This window comes from Rhamphochromis sp. 'chilingali' (assembly GCF_963969265.1).
Source record: "Rhamphochromis sp. 'chilingali' genome assembly, chromosome: 7".
NCBI classification, from domain to species: domain Eukaryota; kingdom Metazoa; phylum Chordata; class Actinopteri; order Cichliformes; family Cichlidae; genus Rhamphochromis; species Rhamphochromis sp. 'chilingali'.
This window is the reverse complement of record NC_137934.1, coordinates 40392808-40415841: the sequence shown is the minus strand read 5'-3', so window position 1 is coordinate 40415841 and position 23034 is coordinate 40392808. Positions and strand designations below refer to the sequence as shown.

The 23034-nt window shown below is 43.6% G+C and overlaps 1 protein-coding gene across 2 annotated transcripts in view; it reads left to right on the top strand.

Annotated features, from left to right (window-relative positions):
* Window positions 1–22586, top strand: part of chst11 (carbohydrate (chondroitin 4) sulfotransferase 11) — a 127872-nt gene extending 105286 nt beyond the window's left edge. For both annotated transcript variants that reach the window (XM_080886881.1, XM_080886880.1), the window contains exons 3-4: window positions 16118–16347; window positions 16427–22586. In XM_080886881.1, the coding sequence (XP_080743007.1) occupies window positions 16118–16347; window positions 16427–17048 (852 nt within the window). In that variant the 3' untranslated portion in view covers window positions 17049–22586. The remainder of the gene's footprint in view (window positions 1–16117; window positions 16348–16426) is intronic.
* Window positions 22587–23034: the final 448 nt, after the last annotated feature.

The window sequence follows — 23034 nt, the reverse complement described above, 5'->3', positions numbered from 1 at the left end:
ACCTGCTAAAGATACCATTCTGTCAAAGGATACAGAGGAGTGTTTTTTACAGCTCTGTTCATTCATCCTCTTTCATTTCAGCTTTATACTGACATAGCAGAGAGACGCTTTAAAAGATGGGTCAATGACAAAACCTGAATCTGACTAAACTTTTGCCACTTACCGTTCAGACTTTATCAGGTAACGTGCTGCATTCTGGTACAACAGCCCTTTTGTAGTAACTTGAAACGGTTTCCTTTCTGTTACTGACGTAATTTGGAACGACTGAACAAATAAATTGATTTGAAAGTTAAAAGGGGGCTAAAGTCAGTGGGTTATTTGTTAAATGTAAAAGTTTGAAATAGGAGGATTTATAATACCCACATCAAGATTCTGAACGACAGAAACTCGTGAACCAAAAACGTAATTTAGGTATAAAAGCTGCATGAAAGTGAAAAAATAGCAGTTCCATACATCTCAAACCTGCTTCTTGACTCTATGACCTCCTGATAATCACACTCAAGTTGCATTTTGTGTCCACATACATTTCTGAGGAATATCACATTAAAGAGTTTCAGGCTGTGAAATGTCATTCTTTCAGTAAATAGTCAGGTCCCAGGGTAATGACTGGATGGTACACTTGACTAATAATTTGACTGGTAATGGTATTTAATCCAGGCTGGAAGCTAGCTGCTTTACTCATTCAGCAAAGTTTAGATGAGCGTTTGACAGGTTTGACAAAAATAATGAGGTCATCATCAGAAAGGTGAAAAAGAGCGACTCTAATTCGAAAATCTTTCAGACGACATAGCGCTCTATGACTCATCACACCAAAGCAGCTGACCAATCAACAAGGCTCAACGAAAGAAGCCCGCCTCCCACAACAAATGATATTTGTTGTGTCAGCCGAGCTGGACATTCAATAAACAGGGTCCACCTCTGACAAGCAAAGAAGGCTGTTGTAGACCAAACTGCACATTAGTTCATATTGAACATCATGTAGGGTTGCATGTAGGGTTGCATGTTTCAGACCAGACATCATTAGACTTTAACCATGTTGTGCAGACAGGTCGTTTTACTGCTTCATAAATAAATGTAATCAGTGAAAAGAGGAAAGTGTCTCTGTGTGTCTGTGACACTAATACCTGTGTGGCTGTTTCACCAGCTGCAGATACGCCTCTAACCCTGCAATCCACTCACTGCAATCGTGTGTGTGTGTGTGTGTGTGTGTGTGTGTGTGTGTGTGTGTGTGTGTGTGTGTGTGTGTGTGTGTGTGTGTGTGTGTGTGTGTGTGTGTGTGTGTGTGTGTGTGTGTGTGTGTGTGTGTGTGTGTGTGTGCGTGCACTCTCTGGAATTGGCACCCTGGGCCAGATTATGCAGGAACACAGCAGCTGAGACTGGCACAGACTTGAAAGAAGCGTCACACCTTTCACCCACAGCAAAAAGCCAAAGCAGCTGTCTTGAGTGTTCCTCTGCTGTAAAGCCATCAGACCGGAGCACAGTCATACGCTGTGGGTGTGGGTTCTAAGATGTGTGCGCAGGAAGCTGGATAAGTCACTCTGGGTTTAAAGACAAAGGGATTTAGAGGAGGAGGCTTTACTCTTTTTTGTCTCTGCCTATCTCTACAGGCTGCATATAAACAGGCTGAAGAAAGGCGGTGAAAAGAGAGAGACAAAGGGATTTAAAGGGGACGAGTGCTCTGTTTTGCTCTCGGAGAAGATAAACTGTGTGCATGAAAGAGGAGCTATAGTACAGAAGGCCGTAGAGAAATGGATTAGAGAAATGCATAAATAAGACTTTGTGTGTCATCGAGATCAAAAAGCAAATGTTTCGTGATCTTGAAATTACAAGCTTGTTTACTTAAAACTATAAAATAATTATATTGTGTGGTTACACGAAGTTCAAACCAAGCTCGATTCCAGCAGACGTTCTTCCAGAAGGCCTTTAGCTCACTACTTTGAATTTTTAGAAAAACTAATCTTGAATTGTTTTTTGTGATTCCACCTTGGTCTTCTTTCGTATGTAACTGTGTATTAAAGTAGGTTATAGTGCTCATTAACATTACCTGCTCCACACTAAGCTTTCATAGTGCAGTGGAGTCCCCGAAACTGTGAGACGCACCTACTGCAGGCAGAAGAAAGCACAGCAATGTTTTTCCTGCTGTCTCAGGTCTCTGTATGCGATGGATTCTCAGAGGAGAATATTTTACAGCAAAAAGTGATTCAGCTGACAGATATTTCGATCTATGCCAAAAATTAAAATACTGCAAAATGAGAGATGCGACACCTGAACTCAGGTCATAATGGAAAGTCTGATTCATCCCAAATTGGGTGTGACGGTGTTGGTTGCTGTTGGTTGCTTTCCAGAGACAAACACTTATGTTCTTGAATCTTGAAGTCCTGCAAGATGATGAGTTTGTATTAGTTAGTCTACATAAAAGTAGCTGACAGTGGAGTTTCTGGCTGCAGCAGTAGCTACTGTGTTAAGTCTCGGTTGTAAATGGACAGTTTTCCCATATTTTACCTGGTCTGTGGTGCTATTTATCCTTAAAGAGTGTTTTGGTGTGAGTTGTCCAGTTTGGGAGATAAATATGTCTGAGTTCTGTGAAATCAAAAAAAGATATTACAAGCTCAGCAGTAAAATCTCAACCAAGCAAATGAAGCAAAAAATCCACTTTGACCTGAGCAGTGTCATGTCAGTAATACACTCAGGGTCCACTCTGATTAGTTACACCTCGTTAGTGTGGGGTTAGAATTGCCCTTATTCTTCATGGGATAGATTCAGTTCATTCAATCAGCTCGGCCCTCTTCTCTGGCATCAACAAGACATTTTACCCAACGAGTTGCTGCTCACTGGACATTTTCTCTTTTTCGAAGCACTCTCTGTAAATGCTAATGATGGCTGCGTGGGAAATTCCCAGCAGTTTAGCAGTTTCTGAATTACTCATATTAGTATGTCTGGTACCAACAGCAACACAACGTTAAAAATCACTTAAACCATTTGCTTGGTGCTCAGTCTGAACTTCATCAAGTCAACTCGACCCTTTCTGCAAGCCTAAATGCACCGAGGCTGCTTTCATGTGATTGGCTGATAACATATTTGCATTACCAAGTGTAACAGAGTAGAGAAAACTTTTTTTTTTTATTTCCTTTCTCTCTTCCTTTTATGTATATTTTTGCATTTGCAGTCGTTTTCTTTGAAAAATATTTATTTTGAAAAAAGGAAGTGTGACCTTCTCTGTTTCACGGTTAGCGATCAGTGCAGCGACTGTAGAAAAGGACGACCTACCAGCTCCCCAAAATGAAGCCAAAATGTCTCTATCGCCCCCTGGTGTCTGGCTGCAGTATAGGTCATAAACCCCGCCTCCCTGTTAGCGGAGGGGACTGGAGCCAGACCAGTGACTGTAAAAAATTTACTTTTCTGCAGTCATCCGATAGGCGATAATACTGTCATTTGTGTAGAAACTATGTTAGTCCAGCCATCATGTATTAAGTATTGAGAGTATTTGCACTTTGAAAAGTAAATGAGACAGGCTGCAGACGTCCATGCTGAACTATCGGTCGTCTTGTTGATGTGAGCAGGAGCTAGAGGGGGGCGTGTGGTTGTGTCCCCTGCCACGTTCACGCTGATACCTCATCTTGGCTAGGTTTTTTTTTTTTTTTTTTTGCCTGTCCCGTTTGGCTCTTTTGCATCAGAATTGTTGTCTAAAGGCAAAGAAAGATACCCAACGGATTTACTTTACCAAACTGACCATCCCAGCCTTGCCGTAATGGTCCATTTGATTCACCTTTTATTGTTTATTTTATTTTCACTTACTGAATACGGGACAGACTTGACTGGGGGAAAGAAGGGGAGAAAGAAAGAGGGAAAGAGAAACAGCTGAGAAGAGGGACGGGGGAGAAGGGCAAAAAACAAAAACCAACAGAACGGGCAGAGAAAAAAAAAGAAATAAAAAATGCATATATCAATCACCTGGGTCACCTGCTGAGAAAGAAAAAAGAAAACAAGCAGAAGAGAACAAGAGTAATAGAATAAACAGCATCACAATGATATATGGGAATATGACAGTAAATACTAAATATTAAACATTATTGTGCAGCACATAAGATCAACAGAACACAGTGTGCTTTGAGGTAGGAGCCAAAAAGGGTGTAGTTTGTGGGTGTGATCACCCGTGTGTACACCTGTGAGCATGGACGCGCTTGTTTTTAAAAGGTTCCTTCATGTAATGATCTGCTAGAGGGTGTGGGGGGGCCACAGCCCCGTCCTCCAGGGCATGAAGCAGGTATGGAGGAGATCAAAACTCCAGACATCCAGAGGCCCCCAGAACACAAGAGACCAAGGAAGCCCAACAGAGGGGCAGCCGCGCCACTGTCCTAGGTTTTTTTTGTTGGCGTTGGTGTAAAGCAAATGGAACAGATTCCTGGATTCTCTCCGGATGGAGATGGCGAGCCTATGCCCAGACTGAACTGAACTCTTGTTTAAGAAACTCATTCTTCTCTCCTGAGAAGCACCAAAGTGGTAACAACTCAGACCACCAAACCAAACCACTGAATCAAAAAAGCCAAACACCATTGCAAAAAGAAGGTAGAAGAACACTTCTCCAACTCCAACCCCCGACACATGTGGCAAGGACTCCAGACCATCACAGACTACAGGACCACCAAACCCTCCCCCGCATCCTCTGATGTCTCCTTCCTCAATGAGCTCAACAACTTTTATGCTCGTTTTGAGCGAGGGAACCCCACAACCACAACCAAAGCAGACATGTAGGTAGGAGCGGTGCTGAGCAGGATCAATGTCCACAAGGCTGCAGGCCCTGATGGCATCTCCGGGCGTGTTCTCAGAACATGTTCTGGGGAGCTTGCAGGAGTGCTCACAGACATATTCAATCTGTCCTTGGCCCACGCTGTGGTACCGGCCTGCTTCAAATCCACCTCCATCGTCCCGATACCCAAAAACTCCAACCCATCTTGCCTCAATGACTACCGCCCAGTAGCACTCACCCCCATCATCACTAAGTGCTTAGAGCAGCTGGTCCTAGCACTCTTCAAATCCTGTCTCCCCCCCCACCCTGGACCCCCACCAATTCGCATACCGCCAGAACAGGAGCACAGAGGATGCAGTCTCCATCGCACTGCACTCTGTCCTCTCACACCTGGACAACAACAACACCTACGCCAGAATGCTGTTTATAGACTTCAGTTCAGCATTCAATACAATCCACCCCTCACAACTCATCAGGAAACTGACAGACCTGGGCATCAGTTCCCTCATCTGCAAATGGTTACTGGACTTCCTGACCAACCGCCCCCAACATGTCCGGCTGGATAACCGCTGCTCATCTACCATCACGATGAACACCGGTGTACCACAAGGCTGTGTGATGAGCCCTTTCCTCTACTCCCTCTTCACCCACGACTGCAGACCTGCTGATGGTTCCAACACCATCATTAAGTTTGCAGATGACACCGCGGTGATTGGCCTCATCAGTGACAACGATGGATCTCATCTGGATGACCAATTGCTCCAAGCTGGTCAAGAAGGCTCACCAAGGACTCTTCTTCCTGAGAACCACCTGTCCTCAGACATCCTGGTGAACTTCTATTGCTGCACCATCGAGAGCATCCTGACCAACTCCCTGAAGAGGGAGTAGAGGAAAGGGCTCATCACTGTGATGAGCCCTTTCCTCTACTTCCTCTTCACCCACGACTGCAGACCGGCTGATGGTTCCAACACCATCATTAAGTTTGCAGATGACACCACGGTGATTGGCCTCATCAGTGACAACGATGAGGCCGCCTACAGGGAGGAGGTGGATCGTCTGGCTGAGTGGTGCGACACAAACAACCTGCTGCTTAACACCGAGAAGACCAAGGAGCTCATCGTGGACTACAGGAGGAATGCTGACCCACATCCACCCATCCACATTAAGGGGACGGCTGTGGAGCGTGTGAGCAGCTTCAAGTTCCTGGGAGTCCACATCTCCGAGGATCTCACGTGGACGACCACCTGCTCCAAGCTGGTCAAGAAGGCTCACCAGCGCCTCTTCTTCCTGAGAACCACCTGTCCTCAGACATCCTGGTGAACTTCTATCGCTGCACCATCGAGAGCATCCTGACCAACTGTATAACAGTCTGGTACGGGAACTGCTCTGCCTCGGACCGGAAGGCGTTGCAGAGGGTCGTGAAAACTGCCCAGCGCATTGCCGGAGCACCACTTCCTGCCATAAAAGGCATCTACAGGAAGCGGTGTCTGAAAAGGGCTGGGAAAATCATCAAAGACCTCAGTCACCCATCACATGGACTCTTCACCCTCCTGCCCTCTGGGAGCTCCGGACTTAGACCACCAGGTACCGGAACAGCTTCTTCCCCACAGCTGTCAGACTCCTGAACTCTGCCTCCTGACATCTGACCCACGTTAACACATGTACTGAACATACACCCATAACCACCTACACTTTATATAGCCTCTGTAGAAAGTAGCCACATATTTCACTGATCTTAACTGCACTACTGTATAATTCTGTATAAACAATCATTCTGTACAATATAATTATAATTCTACAACTGTTTATAACTTGCATATTTCTGTTTAGTTTCATATTTATATCCTGTTCATAGCCTGTACATACTTATAGTTATAGCATATTCATAACATACCTTCATACCGTGTACATTATAACATACCATAATAGACCCATTTTTGTACCCTCATACCTATAACAGACCCATTTCTGTAATATATCTATATACCTATATTATTGCTAATATATATTTTGTAATATATCTATATCATGGCTAAAGCACTTCTGGATGGATGCAAACTGCATTTCGTTGCCTTGTACTTGTGACATGTGCAATGACAATAAAGTTGAATTCTATTCTATTCGATTCAAAGCAAAAAAAAAGCAACGGAATTAACAAACAATCCTGACTAATGACCAAAAAGTACAAACTGAAATAATAATGAACTCAATAGGACTGTTTTTTTATTATTGTTGTTATTTTGGAAATTGTACATTGTATATCATTTTATTTTCACTTTTCTACCAAAATAATAACTATTGCCGCTTATTTTGAGTGATCATTGAGTGCATGTCCTTACATTAAAACCAAAGGAATCTCAGAGCTTAGCTTTAGCAGTGTTATCTATCTGAAAATCAGGACTGGACTGATACCACAGCAGCTCTACTTTACACTGACTGCAGCAGAGTTAACAGTGCGTAATTTTCTTGATAATGTAGACGTCTAAACCCAAACAAATTCTTGTTTGCTGCATTTGAGGCCATCAAATCACAAACTCGAACAAACAAAACAAACAGAAAAGAGAATGTAGTTGTCACTGGGTTTTATTGAAATCCTATTTCTCATTTTTTCCTTCGACGTCTCCTTTCTGATTTTTTTCTCCCTGAGGGGTGAAACACACGATGCAGAGAGACAAAGTAAAGTGCTCATGAGAGGAAGAAGAAAGGTTGATTGCACTGAGGGAAAGTCAGAGCACTTTGTCATTATCTTGTCTTTGGTGCTATGATTATACCCCACACTTTTCTCTTTGCTGTTTAGTCACAGACACACGCTGGTTCTCTGCACAAGTGTATATTTAAGTACAACACACTGTTGATCCAGAGATGTACATCAGCGCACACGTTCTACATATACAGTAAACACATATCACTGCACACATGTATGGCCTCCGGGTTCATTTCATTCTCTCGTGTCACTGCGCCGCCTGCTTAATTTAACTCTTTGTTGCATTTTAACCCTGGAAAGTAAAACAGACGTCTGTATTACGAGGCCACGAGCACGTATCCAGAGAGGAAGATAAATAACAAAGTAAATATGAGTAAAACTTTTTCAAGGCTCACGTTTTAACAGTCACAGCAATGCATTATTAGTCATTAACTTCTGAATCCATTCAGATTAAATGTTGATAAATCCAATAGCTACGTTTTAAAAAAATCAGGGATATACTCTCCGCTTTCACTCTGTTAAGCAGTCAGTGGTTCTTCCACAGACCGACAAACTAAATCGACACTCTCCCTTGTGTGTTTCATTTTTCCTCGTCAGGTAAAAACAAATCAGCTGGCAGAGCAGCATAAAACCCTTGCACATCCAAAGAGTTTACAGTATAACATTCTTCACATGAACTTTAAAACGTTGGGCTGACATCAGAGATACAGTGTAAAGACTATTCTCTGTCCTTGTGGGTTAGCTTTCACCTGTGAAGGAGGTCTGTCTCCGGGCTCAGGTTGCCGGTTTAACGTTACCGTGGGATAGGGACGGCCGGCCTTACCCAGGTGTCGGATATCCTGGAGTTTAAAGCATGAAATGACCATGCTGCAGAGTTCACTAACCTCCTGTCCTCCTGTCACATGCATGCATGAGAAGGATTCGGTGCCTACCCCCAGAGTTACAACACTGTTAGGGTTGAAAAGCTACAGATCGTCACAAGACACTAAAGACTCCATAAAAACCTCTGCCAGTTAAATTCTTATGATGGTCTGTTAACAGCCCCCTCAGTGAAGGCGAGGCCTCCAGGCTCCACTGCTGCTTTTACAGATAAACATCCAGGGCTGTGTGTCAAACTGTAGCCTCTAATGAAACATCTGTGACTGGCTGCTGCTCAGGGTGGTGTTTTGGGGATTCCCAGATTATTTTTACTTTATTAGCAGTACTTTTAACTGCTACTGCGAATGTGTTAAGAAGTGAACCCTGCAGCAAGTAGTATCATAGCGAGCATGTATCTGTGTGTGTTTGCATGTTTACTTGACCTTGATGGCACCTGGCAGGAAAGCTCAGTGCTTCTAGCCCCTGGCATGAACACTGTCTCCATTCATGGCCTTCCCACACTGCCCTTATGCAACAGCGTCAGCACAAAAATCATGAATCAGTAGATTCACAGATTTAAAGCTGTAGCTTAGAAAGGCTGCTTTTATGATGCTCAGTATTTAAACATTGCACCAGCCATGTTTGAGATAAAACACAGAGCAGTCGAGTTCAGGCATCTGTGGTAAGTACGTGCAGTTTGTTAACTGAATATGAGGCTGGCAGGCAGATTGGCATGACATCAGTAAATATGTCAGTATCATCAGGACCCAGTGTATGTGAGTTAGTTAACTGATCGTATCCAGCTAGTAGGATACAAGGTCGAGAGGTTCTTGTTCTCAGTTTGCCACTGAAATCCTCTGAATCTGCACAACAGAGTCACAGAGTTCAAAGTTAGACTCACAGAATATCACTGATGGTGGGAAACATGCCTCATATAAATGTTTTACATTTCCCTGAGAGCTGTTGACTTGAAGTTGCTGTTGTAGCTCAACACTTTACTGAAGAAGGTAATAACCACGACCACAGCTTTCCATAAAACATCAAAGCGGGACAAGAGCATCAAAAACAAACTCATTTTAGACTGATCTGATTTTCCAGTTTCAGTGTAGCAGAGACAGAGAGGGCTGAAATGTATTTCAAATGTATCCAGTTACACTGTAACAGTCACACTTGCTACTTTGAATGAAGCTGCTGTCAGCAGCTACACCCAAGTGCTGTCTGTGTATAAAAGCCAGCAAGACTCAACAAATTTGGCATTACAAACATTCTTGCTTTACAATCAATTATTTAACATTAAGCTTATTATTTTCTGCAGCATTTGCTTACTCCTCCTTCAGAGCAGCTCAGTAGACAGCTGTGCTCTTTTTCTAGGTATGAATGTATGAGGAAGGAATATGAAGCAGAGTGCTTCAGAAAAAGAGTGTGTGTTCTCAGTTATCCCACTGGAAAAATACAGGTACAGAAAAACTTCCTCAGATCCAGTCGGTGTCTCCGTGGCTGCAGGCGGTTATTGTGTCATGATGATTGGCCCAGTTTCTCCTCAGCAGCTACTGGACTTCTCATAAATGACATAGTGGAAAAGTCCATGTACTGCTGGTCTTATTGGAAAGGATGAATCTGCCTCATAAAGCTTTCATAGCAGAGCCTTGTTACCTTTCATGCAGCGACCCGTTAAGCTCTATGGTTGCAAATCAGGTGCTATTTGGTACAGTTGTGGCACACTGGCAGCTTTATGCCTGCCTGCTTTATGAATGCCAGCCTGTGCGCACAGACACAGACTGCCTTTAGTGCTCAGTGTGTGTGACAGAGAGGTGCTTTGATGAATCCTGTTGATCTTTGTTTGGCTGTCTTCACAGCTGGCGAGCAGAGAGAGAAGCTAACTCAGCGACCCGAGACGGGGAGCGCAGACGGATGAATTTTTAGGAGACAAAACGGAAACGGCATTCTTATGATAATAAGCAGCATCGAGCTAAAGACAGGATACGTGCTGCTGCTGCACTTCACCCTCTCGACACTGGACTTTCTTCTTTTCACACACCCACTGTAAAGTCTTCAGAAACACAAGGCATACACAGAATAAATCGGACGGTTAAATGTACACAGGAGTAATGACTGTTGCAGCGTCTAAATTGCAATAAGGAGCAGAATCTTAGCTTCATGAATGAACAGTGCCTCTCTAAACAAAGGGAGGTATAAATCAAATGCATTAGTTTCTCTCTTTCAGCACCTTAGGGGTCACCACAGTGGAGCGTCTGGCTCCCCACCATCACCCACCCATAGCCTCTATATTCATGTGGTCTACTTCTTCTGCACGTGTCCAAACCGTCTCAACCTTGCTGCTCTAACTGTGTCTCCAAAGCACTCAGCCTGAGCCGTCCTCATGCACTTGTTTCTAATCCTGTCCGTTGTCGTCACTCCCAATGACAGTCTGTCCATTTCCAGCCTTTTGTTATGTCTCACTACTGTCTCATGAATCTCCCCTTTCACTTTTGCTGCTGTGCTTCTGTCACATATTTTTCACCTCTCTTATGCGTCCATTGCTTCACACGGTTGACCTCAGGTATTTAAACTCATCCACCTCCACTACCTGTACTCCATGCAGCTGTCACACTGTCGTCTTCTCGTTCACACACATGTATTCTGCCCTGCTTCTGATGACCTTCATCCCTCTGCTCTCCAAAGCATACCTCAACACACCAGGTTGTCTTCTATCTGTTCATAGTCTGCAGACACTCCCATCTGATCTCATCTGTCAGCCATTGCAAAGAATTAGAGCTGATTGCTGATGTGATCCCATCCCTACCTTAAACAGATCTGTTCACACACTCATATATGTGCTGCACCAGCCACTCCTGATTCCTTCAGCACCACAGTTCCTCTCCAGGCATGCTATCATATGCTTTCTCTGTGCTGCTGTCCTGACCTTTTCTGTGCTTCTCCATCAACACTCTCAAAGCAAACATTGCATCTGTAGTGCTCCTTCTTGGCATGGCTATACCGCTGCTCACTGATTATCAGCCCGCCAAGAACTCTTTCACATATTTTCTTGGTATGGCTCATCAGCTTTATCTCTCTGTAGTTACTACAGCTCTACACATCATCATTGTTCTTGAAAATTGGCACTTTGTCTCCATTCCTCAAGCATTTTTTCATCCTCCTAGATTGTGTTAAAAAAAAGTCCGCTGTATGTCATCAGGACCAACCACCTTTCCACTCTTCATCCTCACGTTGTCCTTACTCATCCTCTGCACTTCCTGATTCACTAACTGCCATCCATCTGTCTCTCTCTCTTATTTTCTTTCATCACAAACCCCTCAACACACTCCCTTCAATCATTAGTACATTTCCTTTCTAACTTAGTCTGTCAGTCTAGCCAATAAAGTCCATTTCCCCTTCTGTTGGCACCGTTGTAGACCAGTTTGAGTCCATCTCCTAAGCTCCTAGCCTCCCCCTTATTTACCCTGGACAACTGCACGCACAGTATATCTACTCTCCTTTTATCAGCCAGCTCTCTTTGCCAGTCAAGTCATAGTCTTTCCTTCTCACTCGCTGCATCCTTGTCCATTTTGTTCTTTCCCTTAACCTTTTGGTCCTCAGCATTTAGCTTATTCTGAAGAAACATCCTCAGGTCATTACGTGAGACAAATTGTGAATTTCTTACTTTTGCACCATGAAAATTCATGACTCTAACTGGAACATTCAAGTGTATTTTTAGTCATCTTTAGCTACATAGTAAAAGTCTTTAAGTCCTAATCTGTACTAAAACTGTTTGATTAGTAACAGAAGATGATTTACTGTCAAAAATATGGTTGGTTCAATCTTTATTTTAGCTTTCAGAATATTTTACACTTGTCTTAACTTTGTTACAATACAGAAACACAGGTTATAGCACACGTATATAAAACTACTGCCAAGGCAGCCAATTAACAGTCTGATGAAGGCTCTGTCAGAGACTTTGGTCAAATCAAAGTGACCAAACTGATGTGGAGTAACCCTGAGACTTCCTGCGTCGCTGGCTTGCTTTGCTTTGTTGATACTTTAGCCTTGGGTCTACGTTTGTATGTAAGCTAGTTTACAGACTTTCACTGGAATATGTTTCTTCTGTCCTTTAGTGATCACTTCCTGGCTTCCTTCCTTTATCTCTTTCTTTGCTATCATCAGCAGATTAGGAGGAAGCTATTCATTACCACCGCTGCGACAAGCGGCTCAGCGCTGATACACAGATGATATTTCAAACTCATAACAACTTTCAGAGACAATAACACAGTCGTGGTGAGGAAATGAAGACTTGAAATATTGAAACACAGTCTCCATGTTGCCCTTTCATCACTCTCTCACACATTTTAACAACAAATGTGCAACAAGGAGAGGATGTGCATTTCCCATCATCTCGAACCCTCAGGATAAGGAAGTAAAGCCTTCCCTGTTTGCAGATACGCTGCTGACAATGACTTTCGTGGTGGGATTAAGGATTTCCAGCCCCCCGGTTTTCTCAAAGTTGTGATGGTGTTTGCCAGAGAGAAATAGGGACTAAACCTTCACTTCCATATCAGTGCATGGTGTCTGTAACACTAAGTAATTCATCATCTAGTATACCTGCACGCAGAAACTGCTGAGCTGGATGTTTGAGGCTCTTATTGGAAGAGATCAAACTGAATTAGCCATAAAATGTGTCGCGGCTAACTACTTTTATAGCTGTGGTTTTATGACATTTTATGACACTGGCTCTTATTTGGTGCCGTTTCACTAGCTTGTGTCCACAAAGTATCAGGGCAGAAATGGGCAAGCATATTTGCTAGTGCTATAGTCTGCTGTCCAATGGGAAAAGCTCGACATGGCCAGAGGTCAGTGACCTCCACCACATCTCATCTCCTCCTCCTGCTTTTCATCCCTGTCCTCACTCTTCATCAAAACCCCACAAGAGACTTCACAGGGCTGCCTAAAGATGAGATAAGTGGTAGAAAGTGATCCCAGAGAAAGAAGAGAGATGAGAGGAAAACTGAGGGCAAGCCTGAGAAGATCCCCTTGTCTCTTTTCCCGAGTTAAATACAGTTTAAACTGTGCTGAGATGGAGGGCTGCATGTCTGCTGCAACATTTGAGGGAATTATAGCCTGATGCTCCCACTTCTTCCTTTTCTTTAAGAGTTTCATCAACAAAGAGCTCTTATGCCTTAGTGGGCTTTGATGCTTTGGAGTTGATGACCATGACTGCAAAATGCATAAAAGAGCAAACAAGTGGAGACGCACAAAAGGAGCACTTCATCTTGACTGGAGACTTTCATTGTCCATCCTGAAAAAGCTCCACTTCCCTTTCCCAAAAGCAGGAGTAACTATGGGAATAAAGGACGCCCACTATTGCTTTAATTCTAATAAAGACAGCAACGTTTGAAAATACTCTTTTATCGTTGCCCAATGAAGAAAGATCTAGATATTACTTTTTCTCTGGTGGGAATAAAATATTGTGTCTTGTGCAAAAAAGCAAATCTTAGTTTAAAATAAATCATAGTTTTGTGCAGAGCTGTCTAATGTGACAGGAAGTTATTTTTTGGTCAGGGAGAGCAAGGATTGCATGTGTTTTATTTATTTATTTTTACTACACAAAATTACATTTGACTGCAAAATATCGTAAGTGCTGGGCAACCGTGTTTTTGTATAGGGATATAACCAAAATACAACCAATTGGCAATGTTTTACACCGAGGCCCAGTCAGTGTGAGTCAGTGTGCTTCTTATAACTGAGACACTACTGTGCAAACAATTGTCAGGAGACAGGTTGGACCACCAGGTGACTCACAGTATGAAACTGCTTTGCAAACCTGTCCACATCATTTTTGTGGACAGGTTTGTATTTGTATTTAAATGTAGAGTATTTTTGTGAGATATACTTAAATGAACTGAGCACTAGATAAGTGAACAGAAAGATAGTGAGAAAAAACGATTGTAAGTACTTTATTTTTTGGTTTAGTTCAAGAAGTGTATTTTATAGATGTCTTATCTGACTTATGGGGGGCAGCACGGTGGCATGAAGGTCCCTGGGTCCGACTCCCCCATGTAGCCGGGGCCTTTCTGTACTCCAGCTTCCTCCCACAGTCCAAAGACATGCAGTTAGTAGGGTTGGGTTAAATGATTATAATTGCCCGTCGGTGTGACTGTCTGTTGTGTTTGCCCTGCGATAGACTGGTCGCCTGCCCAGGGTGTACCGCGCCTCTCGCCCCAGCTGGGATCGTTGTAGACTTGTTAGCTACGGGATAACAGGAGCACATCGTGCAATCCCCTACTGTAAAAGCTTTCCCCATGATGCCGTAGCAAGCTGTGCGTGTGATGAACTGCAAACTTGGAGACCTGTTTTGAAAGCTGGCGTCCAAGAGAATCACATGCAAACCTCTTTAGTCAAAGCTGTGTTCGTGTACAGACTCCCTGTTAGCCCCAGTGTTGTTTCATTACTTCATGTCAGCATCTCTCCCACCCTCTCAGCCCCTGACAGTGTATCACTGAAAGGCCATGGCTGTGTGGAGTGGGACAGAGTGGTAAGGCTGCAGGCCACAGTAAAATCAATTTAGATACTGTGAGGAACCCAGAGCACTGCCCTACAGGGGAATGTAGACCCAGAGGAAAAATAATCAAGAGGCACGAGCAAACATTCCCGCCCCTAAAATGCAAAACTTCCATACTGCTCTTACTCTTCTCATTTCTTTCTGTAACCTCATCCTTTCTCTCCTGCCACGGTCGGCTTCACCACAGGCATCACTGGGACGGTGAAATATGCCTCCGATAAATGATTACCGACTGGAGCCACTCATACCGAACTCGCAGGATCTGTAATATTCTCCAATATCATTATTTTCCTCCACACCCATGGACTAATCTCTATCACAGTCTGTGGAATGACTCAAATAAGGCAAAAAGATAGAGTGAATAAAGAGATGAGTATGATAATAAAGCCTAAGATTGATAACTCGCAATCTAACTGCCTGTCTTTTCCATATCCGTCCTCATGCCCTCTTTCTGATTCATTTCAGTTGTAGAGTGCTCGGCTTTTTCTCACTGCCGTGTTAGTGACCAAGAGCACTAAAACATCTTTAAGTTTCAGAACAAATGTGTGAAATAATATTTTATTATTCTGCTACAATAACTAGTGTAGTGAGTTAAATATGAATGTTGGTGACTAATACGGTATGTTCCCTTTCTTGGGAAAGGTTTAGTTCAATTATTGTCAACAAAAATCCCACAATTGTCACATTTTGCTACATTTGTTACAAACGACTTGCGCAGAGTTTAGCTAATGATGAAGTGTTGTTGGGTTTAATTATTGGATTCCTTATCAGATCAACTGGTAATAAAACCAGTAGGCAGTTCATTTTGTTTGTTTTGTTCATCCCTTCACACAGATTACAGCCGGGCTTTCACTGGGACATACTCGTCCAAACTAGTAACATGGGAATTGGAGCTTTTCATTTAGCCAATGAGTTTTTCTTCTTTAAGCTTGTGGTTAGCTGAACCCAATCAATCACAGCTGAAAAAGAAAGATTTATTTTTTACATCAGCCTAAAGAGGGTTCATTGGTTTATCTGGTAATTATCCTGAAAGTTGGCTAACCACCCAGTTTGAGCTGGGAACCAGTGTTTGTTCAGGGACCTTTATTGCACATCACACATTGTTTACTCTGGATTCTTTTCAACTCTGTGCTGTAAACTACATAATTAAAGTAAAACTGACTGTTCACATCTTGTGCTGTACTTACCCTCCTGAAGCCTTTTATTTGAATTTCACAGTAGTCTCTCTCTCTCTCTCTCTCTCTCTCTCTCTCAGACGGAGTTATCAGGAGCTGCTGTCCTCCACCAGGCCAGGAGGGATCAGGTAGTCGATGCCTGTCGGGTCTACAGTGCATCGAGTCGTAAGCGGAGAGTCCTGACACCCGGAGACCTCAAACACCTCGTGGTGGATGAAGACCATGAGCTTATCTACTGCTATGTCCCCAAGGTGGCCTGTACCAACTGGAAACGTGTCATGATGGTGCTTACAGGCCGGGGCAAGTACAGGTGAGTTTGGTACTGTACAGAGAGGAAGGAAAATAAGTGCTTCTGTTGTTCTTCACTGTCTCGTGCCTCTCTCACGCAGTGACCCAATGGAAATTCCTTCCAATGAAGCCCACGTTCCCTCCAACCTTAAGACACTGAATCAGTACAGCATTGCCGAGATCAATCACCGCCTCAAGAACTACCTCAAGTTCCTTTTTGTTCGTGAGCCCTTCGAGAGGCTGGTTTCTGCATATCGCAACAAGTTCACCCTCAAGTACAACTCATCCTTCCACAAGCGCTTTGGCACCCGAATCATCCGCCGCTACCGCAAGAACGCCACGCAGGATGCCCTGCTCAACGGGGCTGATGTCAAATTCAAAGAGTTCATTGAGTATCTGGTGGACCCGGCCACACAGCGGGACGGACTCAACGAGCACTGGCAGACTGTGTACCAGCTCTGTCACCCGTGTCACATCCACTATGACATGGTGGGCAAGTATGAGACACTGGAGGAGGATGCAAACTACCTGTTGCAGCTGGTGGGTGTAGGTGACTCCCTGCGCTTCCCGACCTACGCCAAGTCCACTCGTACCACGGATGCTATGACGGCTCAGTTCTTCAGCAATATCAGCACTCAGCAGCAGATCCAGCTCTACCAGCTTTACAAGTTAGACTTCCTCATGTTCAACTACTCCATACCCAGCTACCTGAGGTTGGAGTAATGGTGGACAGAGATGGGACTCTGAGAGCGGCTGATTCGGTCAAACAGATAAAAGGAAATGAGCGGAGGGCAGAATTTTATGGGAACAAACTTGATTTAAAAAACTGTAAAATTGATGTGTAAACAGGTGCCGGAGGTGTGTGAGTTTCTGGGAATAATTCAGAGGATGTTCAGTCAGCACCGACTGGACAGGGATGTGGGCTAAATGGACTAGACGCATGCAAAGACTGAAATGTGTGGGTGAAGCAGGTCTTCATGGTTGTTATCCTCAGAGGATGGACTGGATGAGAGATTCTCCTGATGTTGTTCCCTACACGTTTAAGCAAACTGCTGACAAATTAGGCTGCTTCAGATTCTGCAAAGCAAACAGCGTCCTCGCACGTGCCCTGACCCCAAAGCATTATGGGAGCTAAGTTTGTCTCCTCCTCCTTCTGATCAATATAGAGACTCCGCCAAATTGTAAGGCACACTTCACATCTTCCACCGAGCTCTCGGCGTGGCGAGCCAGTACCCATCATGCTTGCTCTCATTAGATTCATACAGCTGAGAGGGAAACTGCCTCATCACCACCTCGAGGATTACTGCAGCTGATGGCTGCGGTTCCACTCTCAAGACCTCCACATTAGTAGTGTGGCGGTGCAGCCGACAGCTCGCTGTCACTGGTTTCTAGCATTAGTTTGTCGGCCCTTCTGCCACAGCAGTGAAGTGCTTACGTATCATTGCCTGTAACACCAAGCATCCTTAATACTTTGAGCTACAGAACGTGTCTGGACAGGTACAGGATTCGCTCAGTGGGCGCACCGGCCTGCCTCTAACCTACAAGACGAGAGACGGCCTGTGTGGCTGTTAAAGGGTTAAAGGCGCTGAGTCTCATTACCGCCATGCCCTGCATAGAGGAGCTTCGTGGACGTGCCCCTGCTCCAGCAACCAAATCTGTTTTTCACTAAATGATCCTCTTTTCTCGTCTTCATGCTTTATTTGTTTTTATTGTCTTATGAATCACTGCTGCGAGCAGCAATGAAAAGATTATTTAATTTGCTTTGTTGTTGAAACTAAGATGGAAAGAATTTAATATTTTATTTTCTTGGGCTGAAAAACATTTAGGACACTTTAGAGAAGTTCAAACTTTTTCATTTCTTGTGGTACATTTTTGGCCCTTGGCTTTGTCTTTCTGTGCTTCACATCATTCAAAATTTATGTTTTTTTACATTTCTATTGTCAGACGTTTGGTGCCAAAATGGCTGAGGGCCTCAGAGACCCACAGTCACTGTTAAGTGCACATCTTTGCCATTTAGGACATCCCAAAGAAGACACGTCAACAATCAACATAACAGAGAAAGGATCCTGTGGTGTGATTAATGTTGTGTAATGTCAATAACTACACAGGAGGGAGGATGGGCTGCCCGTCACACACTATAGTGACAGAGGGAGTCGTTTTGTGTTTTACACCAGTTTGTACATTTTAATCCACTCCAGCTTCAAATTAATTTCACAGCGTTAGAATATTTAATTTATATAGCACCAAATCACAACAACAATCCCCTTAAGGTACTTTATATTGTGAGGTACAGACCTGAGAATAACAGAGAGAACAACAACTGCCTTTGAAGCACTGTGGCGACAGTGGGAAGGAAAAACTCCCTTTTAACAGGAAGAACCCTCCAGCAGAAGCAGGCTCAGGGAGGTCAGCAGATCTGTGTGAGGGGGCATTGTGGTTAATATAGTCAATTTAATTCAATTCAGGATAATTCCATGTTTTCGTATCGCACCAAATAACAACAACAACAATCGCCTCGAGGTGCTTTAGGTTGCAAAGTAAAGACCCTCAAAATGTGACGAGAGCGTTCCAGCGGTGATGACGTGGCGACAGTAGGGTTATCACAGCTCAGGCTTGATCACTGAGTTTGATCTCATCCTGAGAGATTAGCAAGACAAGCGTAAATATATATATAACACTACTGATTGTACTTCATTAAGGATTTTGATGGTTTTTGAGTCCCTAACTCTTTGGAGTTGCAGTATGATGTTTTCTTTCTGATAGAATAAATCCAGGTCCACTCTGCTTGAAAACTGTCTCATTATGACCCCTGGTTAGTCAGCACATCTAAATCAGATTGCACATACGCCTTTTCCCCCTCGGGCTGGATGTTGTAGCTGCAGATCCCTTCTTGTTGCTTTGGACTCATTGCTGGTGTCCGTTTGTGCACATGCCCGTGTCTGGAGGTTCGAGTCAAACAGCCTTAGTTTTCCTTTCTAACACCCACAGACATCTGGCTCTAATAAAGGAACGAGTCTACTGGGCTGGCTTGTCGCCCCGGTCCTCATCCTCCAGCAGAAACAATGGTTATATTCTCATCTGGGCCTCCTCCTGGGTCAGGCGCACACAAACACACTCACACAGACACACACCAGCACTGCTGCTGAGGTTATTGCCACGCAGCGTCTTACTCAGCAGTTATAGGGAAAGCCACGAGCAGGCAGAACCTCACACTGTCAGAGCTCAGTTTAAACGGCTCATTTTGCGCTCAGAATGAAAGACAAACAATGCACAAAGGACCTCTTAACCTGCAAACAAGCCATTACAGCGGCCTCTCTTCACACTCCGGTTTCTCTCCTCCTACATCGCTCCAGAAGTGGCCCCCTGGTTTAAAAACAAAACCAGAACAAAAAGGCTCAGTGTCAGTGATCAGTACTGTCCATGCAGGAAAACGCAGCCTGCTTAAGCAAACAGAGCCCACGGGGACTCCTGCAGCCCTGAGACGCTGTCTCAGTCTCTCAGTTACAAACAAGCAGCAACATTTAAAGTTATTTTTCCTCCATAGCTGTGTCTATATTGAGGACTAGCTAGTGGGTATATTTATGTTGTTTCTGAACGACGTCTGCTTTTAGACTGAACTACACATTTGCTGTCTTCTAACAGCAGTTTTCCTCTTGAGGATGAGTAGATGATGTTATTTTTCTGCTTTACTTGTATTTTTATTTTATTGTATTGACACCCAGATTTTGTAAATACAAGAAAGAATCGTTTCAGAAGCAGGAAAATTGTGTTTGAAGTGAAATTTCCTGTAAATTTGATGGTAGAAAGTTCAAATGGAATCCTGACTCAGTTCTGTGCTTTGGAGTGGGTGTCAGTGTGCCTGGCTCATGATACACACAGTGTAAAAGATGGACATATCTAATATAATCTGACGTATTTGTTAGTGACATTCAGCTATGCAGGCTGGAGCTGAGCATTTCTGTCATTCTGAGTGAAAACAGGAGACACGGTGCAGCGCCTGGCCTTGGATTGGACTCTTTGTCAGTGATGATGTCAACAGATTAAGTCTTTTAGTGTAAATACACTTATTTGTTCAGGTCATTTATTTGTTTTTTACTTTCAGAGTTCAGATTGTTAACATGCTAAAAAAGAGCTGATTATAAAGGTAGAAGATACAATTTAAGTGGGTGAGCACGCTGCTAGTTTGGCTAATGACCTAACCCTCGTCACCTGTTTCCACCCAAACGCTGCAAGCTCTCAGTCGGCTCACTCGCTCACTCACAGCAGTGGAGACACAAAGGTCGTTTCAGTCTCTCTCTCTGTGGGGACACTTTTCATCAGCAGAGACACCATATTTGAAAATAAGCATCATATCATCAGCACAGAAGGACAAAGCCAGGATGATTTCTTACATGCGTCCTCTGCCTGTGTCGTGTCAGACATATCTGAGTCCCAGCACAGGATATTTTTGTACAGTCCAAACATGATGTCATTCATTCTGCTGTTATTTTTTGAGCTGTGATATTTATGACTTACTTTGGTTGCCTCATACATACACACACAGACACACACACATTACTACTCTCATTTTTCTGTGCCTTTCATTCAGAGGCGACACAGAGACACAGTGAACATCCTGCAGTCACATTAGGACAGAAGGCGTACATCCTCAGTTATAACCTTACTCATACCTGCAATAAAGAAGTGACCCCATCAGGTATGACTTCAGCTTTATTTTTAGAAATCTGTGGGACGGACATGATCCTGAAAACTACAAACAAATGAGCGTTCGTCAGAAGTTGCTCAGTTTATTACAGCTTGGATTATTTGGAGTATTTTGTCCAACAAACTGGTAATACCGGTATCACCACAACAGGTTAGTGTTAAAGACACACAAGTCAGAGCAGTCAAAGGATGAAAAAGTTGTGGACATTTTATCCCCCACCAATTGCAAGCACTTGGATGTTGTTCGCAGTCGCTATAAAATCGACTCTCTCAGTGTTGTAGGCCTCTAAGTGAGCCGCTGGTTGCAAGAGAAACGTGGGTATTCCCTGACTGGTTGGAAAACAGTTGGAGTTTTTTTGACTTCACCCAGTGGCTGCCAGCAGCTTCCAGCAACCACTTGCCAACTGGTTGGGGAATACACATTTTCCCCTTGCAAACAGATGTTGCCAGATGGGTGCGACTGGTCTCTAGACTTAAACCACTTTATTTTTAGGTCAAACAGCAGCAGACTCAGCCAAAATATCTGTAACAATCCCAACAACTAGCAGAGCAGAATAGTATGAATATGTACAGCACAGATTAGTTATCCAACTAGCACCAGAACAAGCTAACATTCTGACAGCTGAAAACTTTGCTAAATATAACTGCACAAAATTAACTATCAAATGTAAATCTTTCTAAAGTGTTTATGAAGTATACAGGCCGAAAATGGTACCTACATAGTAAAGTCAGATTTCCAAAAAACGTAACCATCTTTTCCCAGTTATTGATCCTGTTTAAGATGCAAATAGTTAGCTTGGTTGTAACACTGTTACTCTTGCCAATAAATATTTAATAGCAATGACTCCAAAACTAACAACCCAAGTTATAATAAACTGAGATGGTGTTTATTATAAGTGATCTTATAATAAACAAGTTAGCCTGAGTAGGCCTGCCCTTCGCATGCTCAGCGACATCTAGGCACGTTTTCAAATCAGTTAGCATTAGCATGGGCATGACCTGTCCAAGCAGGTTTCACGTGTCTCTGTGTCGCCCTGACGTTGTGTACGTCCTTCAGCAGAGGCCCCGCACGTCTCGTGGTTCCAGCTGCTTCCCGTGCTGCCAGGAGGCACGGATGTTGCGCTGTAATGTGTGGGTGACCTTTTAATTTAAACGATCAGTGTGTGATGCTGCGTTATTCCATATCATCAGCGTTTTCACCATGTGTGCTGTATCAAAGAGCTATGTGTCAGTGGAGTTTGTGCGCGTGTGTGCGCGCCACCACTGCTCCAGGAAGTCGAGACCCTCGTTCCAACATGTACCATTAATTTATTTATTTATTTCTAGATACTGCTTCCCTGCTCACGTTACCATGGCAACACACCCAAATTTTCTATATGTTGCTTTTCCTCGTGGGACAGCCTCTCGCTGTGCTCTTTTACTCTGTTCATTTTCAGGGGTACTTTCCAAAATCATGAATAATGAATAATGTACACTGTGTGGGAGAGTGGGGTGGATCCTACAGCAGCGTGACCCGTGGTTTATCCTGTTTTCACAATAAAATGACACTGAAATCCACTTTGTCTGTGACTCCTTCTGTCTTGTGTGGAACTCGTGTACGCTTCTATCTATGGGGTTGGTGGATTCTCTAGCTCCTAACTAGTCTGGCCATTTTTATTGCCATGCTACTTCAGAAAGGCGATGTCTCTGTCGTGATGCACAAAGTAATTTACCACACTTGTCAATATGTTTTACTGTTATGGGCAATAGCTGACCATTCCAATCACAGGGCATCGAATACTGCTGCTCTGTCAGGTGGTGCTTGGATAGGATCAGAAATTTTAGAGAAAGTATGTCCCATCACAATAATCTATGCAGACAAACTGTAACACGCTCATTGTGATTAAATCTGACTTTGAGTGTCCATATGGGACGGGTTTGCAGTAACAGACCTGTTACAATAGTGGAAACAGAGACGTCTTGTTGCCACTAGGTCATCTCACATTACACAGTTTCAGATGAAACG